General features: G+C 37.3%; 1 protein-coding gene across 5 annotated transcripts in view; it reads left to right on the top strand.

Annotated features, from left to right (window-relative positions):
* The window catches only part of ralgps1 (Ral GEF with PH domain and SH3 binding motif 1), a 150,774-nt gene that overhangs the window by 65,609 nt on the left and 79,165 nt on the right, over positions 1 to 6,000 (top strand). For all 5 annotated transcript variants that reach the window (XM_047155519.2, XM_047155521.2, XM_047155523.1 and 2 more), the window contains one exon: positions 5,576 to 5,702. In XM_047155519.2, coding sequence (XP_047011475.1) covers positions 5,576 to 5,702 — 127 coding nt within the window. The remainder of the gene's footprint in view (positions 1 to 5,575; positions 5,703 to 6,000) is intronic.

The raw sequence follows: 6,000 nt of genomic DNA, 5'->3' as shown, positions 1-6,000 counted from the left end.
GTTCTTGATTTGGTTAGATGTTGTGAAAGGGTGGTCATTCCCTTTAGTTGTCTTCTGTGGTCTTCCAGGCTTTTGGTGTTGCTGAGGTCACCACAGTGCATTCCTTCTTTTTAAAGAATGTACCAAATTGTAGATTTGCCAACTCTTAAAGTTTCTGCTATTTCTCTGATAGGTCTGTTTTGTTATTTCAGTAATGATGGCCTCCTTTACTTGCATCAACACTTCTTTGGACTGCATATTGAGAGTTCCCATGAACAGCTAGTAAATGCAAATTCAAGTCCAGACCTTCTATCTTCTTAATTTGTCATGAAATAACAAGGAAACAGGCCACACCTGGCCATGAAACTGCTTATAAGTCAATTGTTCAATTACCTTTGAGCCTTTTGAAAATGAAAGGACTATGTAAAAATAAATAAATAAATAAATAAATAAAATGGCTGTAATTCCTAAACCAGTAATGCAATTTTTTTGTTAAACCACTTGAAGTAAAGCTGAACGTCTACACTTCAATCACATCTTGATTGCTTCATTTAAAACCCATTGTGGTGGTGTACAGAGGTAAAACTGTGAAAATTGTCACAGTTCAAATACTTATGGACACGAATGTAGCGGTTTCCTTTCACTATATCTTCAATTCTACTTGCAAAATAACCCTCCCTGCCTGCATCTCTCCAACAATTTTTTTTTCCCAGTATTTGCTTATTTCTCTCTGTTTTCATACAAAGTAGTGATTAAAAAACGACAGCTCTAGCATTCATTTTTAGAGAAAGTGGGATTTGAATGGGTCCTAGTGAATTGCAGAAAAAATTATTCAGTAGAGAGTGGCACACTTTGTTGACTGTATTAAAAAATGACTCCGTCTGCATCATGTACAGTGTGGTTTCAGCTGGTGCTGACATTGTTGATACTAAACCTCTGCTAAGAATGTGATGGAGTGATAATTCCAGATGGCTGTGGTTAAAGCAAAAAGCATCAAATCAACTGATAAGAGTTTTTGGAAATGTTCTTCCTGGTTTGAGGTGCTGTTTTGAGATATATGTTGTGGAGTGACTTGCTTAATGGCCAATTGCTACAGAATACAGAAAACATTGTCGGGGAAACAATTTTTTTTGTCAATGACTGATGATAGTGCTGAATGGGCTAGCCAAGAAGAGACATTTGTGCTAGCTGAGCCCCAAAGTGCTGTGAAAAAATTATTTGATTTCTTCTGTTTTGGGGTATATCTCATACTAAATTGTTTCAGAATTTAAAACAAAGGCAACCTGAGTAAACACAAATACAGTTTTTAAATGATATTTATTGAAGCAAAAAAGTTATCCAATACCACCTGGGCCTGTGTGAAAATGTATTTGTCCCGTAGTTACTAATTCACCAAATCTATGAAACTACATAAATAATGGAGTTCAGCTGGACTAGACACAACCAAGCCAGATTACTGCAAACCCTATTCAATCAAATCAACAATTAAATTGAATTTTTTTTCAACAGCATGAAGTTGGTTAAAAGGTTTTACCCAGTAATACACTGTGCCAAAATAAAAAGAAATTCCAGAAATTATGAGGAAGAAGGTGATTGAAATACGTCAGTCTGGCAAGGGTTACAAGGCTAATTAAAAGTCTCTGGGACTCCATTATCTCTGAGCATTATCTCCAAAATTGGGGAAAAAACTGCACATTAGTGAACCTTCCCAGAAGTGGCCGACCTTCCAAAATTCCTCCAAGAGCACAGCAATGACTCATCCAGGAAGTCACAAAAGAGTGAAGGACAACATCAAAGGAACTACAGGCCTCTCTTGCATCAATAGAGGTCACTGTTCATGACTCCACTGTCAGAAAGACACTGGGCTAAAATGGCATCCATGGAAGAGTGACGAGGTGAAAACCACAACTAACCCAGAAGAACATTGAAGCACGTCTGAATTCTTTCAAAACACATCTTGATGATCCTCAAACCTTTTGGGAGAATGTTCTATGGACTGATACTAAACGAGAATGTATAGTCTTCGGTCCGTAAGTTGAAACTCAAACGCAACTGAATTATGCAGCTAGACAATGATCCAAAGCATAGGAGTACATCTAATTCTGACTGGCTCAAAAAAAAAAAAAAAAAAAAAAAGCTAAATGAAAGTTTTGGAGTGGCCTAGTCAAAGTCATGATTTGAACCAATTGAGGTGCTGTGGCAGAACCATAAACAGTCAGTTTGTGCTCAAAAACCCTCCAGTGTTGCTGAGCTAAAGCAGTTCTGCAAAGAAAACTGAGCAAACATTCCACCACAGTGCTGTGAAAGACTGATGTCCAGTTATCGGAAGCGTTTGATTGCAGTTATTGCTGCTAAAGGTGGCACAACCAGATTTTAAGTGTAAGAGGAAGTTTTTCACATGGTGTTTTTTTGTTCTTTTTTTTTTGTTTTTTTGCTTCAGTTAAAAAAAAAAACAAAACAAAAAAACCACTGTACTGTGTGTTTACTCAGGTTGCCCTTGTTTTGTGTTATTTCGTTTGAAGATCGAAAACTATTTAGCATAAGAGATGCACAAAAACAGAAGAAATCAAGATAATTTTTCACAGCACTGTATCTGTACAATAGGTGTGATATACACCTAAAACATAGATGAGCATTCTAACATGTTTGTTAATCATGGAGGAGTATAAAGGATCGCTTTGATTTTTCCCAAGCTGAAGCGAGATTCTGGAAAATGGAAATGATTATCCTGCCTCTGGATTGAGCAAACAGAATGGTATCCTGGTAGGGCTGCACAATTAATCTGATATCAATTACGATTTTTACTGCCCACGATTAAATGAACATGAACGACTGCGATATTAATGTTTAAATTTCATCCTCCGCTCATAGAAAACTCCGCTGAAGATCAAATCAAGCGCTTCCTAAACTTACAGCCAATCGCCATAGAGTGGCGCAGGGATGACGTCATTTTTTAGTGCCAAAACCCGGAAACGGTTGAGTATTTTAGCGCTCGAGCGGCCAGCTTCGCTGCGCACTCCAGCGCTTTTGTGCGCGGGGAAATCATGAAACTAACATGATACTAATTGCACTACAGAGGTTGTCGGGGACATTAAAGGTCATCACGCCGAACAGGAAAAAAACTTTGCAGATAAACTCAGGGCTCTACAGTGTGACCATTTCACTCGCATTTGCGATTGAAAAGTATTTTGTGACTGTGAATAAATATTTAGGCACACCGGTGCGAGTGACCTGTTCGGAGTTGTATAACACAATCGGAATAAAAACTACAGGAAGTCCAAAATGCATCTACACCATGCAACAGTTACTTTCACACTGCTTTTCATCTTCTCAGTCAACCGAATAAGTGTGTAAATACTGCAGAGAAGCCATTATGATGAAGAGAGTAACTCTGTACATCATCTGCTTCTCTCAACTCTCCGATCTCAAAACCGCCATCTTTTATTGATTCCGCAAAATGGCCTAAACTTGCACATGCTCGTGTAGACACAGCGTCTTGGCGTGGAGTAATTAATAATAATGCTAATGCTACAAGGTGGGTTTAATTCTAACTTCTTTATTAAATAATTCCTCACCAATCATAATCAAGAGTAGCAACTGTTCAGTCTGTAAACATACAGTACACTGCCGCTCTCCTTCACTAACTCTAATTCACTTCATTTAAACTCATAGTTGCCAGATATCACTAGAAAAGTCAACTCCAGTTTCCATGTTTTGATTTAATCCCCCCAAAAACACAATATTATCAGCAGATATGGACATTGTACTGGGGAACCGATCTAAAAGGAACAACTGATAAACAAACAAACAAACATAAAACTAATAAAATGTAAAGACTGAAAATGTTCCTAAATTCTGTCATAATTGTCCAGCTCAAGTTTTCTCATGCCTACTTGTATTTACTTATATTGTGGCACCTTAATGTTACCAACTCTAAAAAAATAAAAAAATAAACATCAACTGTGCTCCTAAATTTTTGGAATTAGGAGCACAAGTGCTCCAAAAGGAAAATGTCTTGTCTCTCCACCTGTAAACACTGTTAAAGATTTGTACAATAGCAGGAATGTAACACAACATGGAGGTGAAAGCAGTGGTCTGTTTATTTAAATGTGAAAGTGCAATAAAAATATGTTGTCCCTAAAATCAATGAATAATCGTGATAAATAATCGGGATCTCAATATTGATAAAAATAATTGGGATTATCATTTTGGCCATAGTTGTGCAGCCCTATATCCTGGTACTAGTCATTAAAAGCAAGCAAGAGTAAACAGTATACCTGACTATGAAGTTGTGAAGAAAAAGCACTTACCTATGTAACTTGTCTCATCTTGCCTGGTACCAAACTACGCTTTAGAGACCCTAAAGCGTAGTTTCACCAGAGACCCTACAGAGAAGGGGTATTGTGTAGCTTGTGATTTCTAAACTAGCAACTAATGGTAACACTATTTTAAGGAACACAAAAAAGTGGTTAATTACGGTCTTGTTGTTTGTTTATTGAAGCTCATATTAGACACTTAGACACTTGTAAAAGGTTTTTTCACTATGCATTATTCTTTATGCAATGTTCTCCTGATTACTTTCAAAGTCTTACCTGGTCTAACCACCTCATACATTGCTGATCTCATCCATCCCTATACTCCATCACGTTCTTTCAGGTCATCTGATACTGGGCTATTATTCCATCCACATTACAAGCTGTCCTCACTCGTGGTAGGGCTTTCTAATTTCTAACCCATCTGCTTTCTAATTGTAAAGCGACCTTGAGTGTGTAGTAAGGCACTTTATTATTATTATTATTATTATTAGTAGTAGTAGTAGTAGTAGTAGTAGTAGTATTTATATGTAAATACCAGTATTACTACATAATTGGAGATTTGTTATGTAAAAGTGATTAATAAATGATGCCACAGCCATCCATGGCCAGGAGGCAAGGGAGGAAAATGGGCTGTTTTCTCTGGGTTAGAGGAATAGCATAGAGGAATAGCTGAATGTGGACATCTGTGAGCTCATCAATTGTTATTTGTAAATCCTAAATAACATTTAGGATTTTGAAAGCATCACGTGACTTGCATTTTATGACTTTGACTGTGGTATGGTTGCTGGTTTAAGCATTTTAGAAACTGCTGATCTGGGATTTTTCACTACAACAATTTCTAGAGTTTACACAGAATTGTGCAACAGCAGAAAGAACCATCAGGTATGACGTCCCCCCCCCCCCCCCCCCCCGTATTAATGTTTGATGTAAACATGAACTGAAGCTCTTGGCTTGTATCTGCATGATTTTATGCATTATGCATATGTATCCTTTCAGTTTGATCAGTTTGACCAGGATCCTCATTTCACAGGACATCATTCTCTCTATTATAGATATTAATTGCTATACTTTTTGTATGATTTCTAGAGTCTTGTGAATGACTATGAAAAGTTCAGTTGGCAGACTGTGATCCAGTAAAAACGTGGCTTCACGAGTCTTGTTTGATCGGCAGCTATGCTAAGCCTATCTATTAAACATATGTCTTTTTAAGACCAAAGGAGGTCATGTCACCCCTCCTTATTGAAAGCCAATGCACTTCTTTTTGTTTTGCTTTTAAATAGCTCATCAGTCGAAAGGACAAGGCCACTTTTGAGAAGCTGGACTTCTTGACATCAAAAGAGGAGAACTACACCCGGATGAGAGAGCACATCAAGTCCCTCAAAATGGTTCCCTGTATTCCTTATCTGGGTGAGTCTCACAAATATATGGATGTTTTATGGATGATTCTTGTTAATCTCTAACAATTTAGTATCCATGAGAAGACAAGTGATTTGAAAATGATTTGGTGTAGATTATTTATTGCCTCATTGTGGAAGTGGTGATGTTAAATCTAGTTTTTTGTCAGGTTGACGGTTTATGTAATTACTATGCATGCTTTTCATAAGGATATGTTCTTCAGCATCATTTGTCTTTTCACTGGTTACCAGTATTCACTTCTGATTTAGATCAAGTGAGTGCTTGTAAAGATCCTAGGCTTTTCACCAGT

Source organism: Ictalurus punctatus, chromosome 5, assembly GCF_001660625.3.
Source record: "Ictalurus punctatus breed USDA103 chromosome 5, Coco_2.0, whole genome shotgun sequence".
NCBI lineage: Eukaryota > Metazoa > Chordata > Actinopteri > Siluriformes > Ictaluridae > Ictalurus > Ictalurus punctatus.
This window is presented reverse-complemented; position numbering and strand designations above follow the sequence as displayed.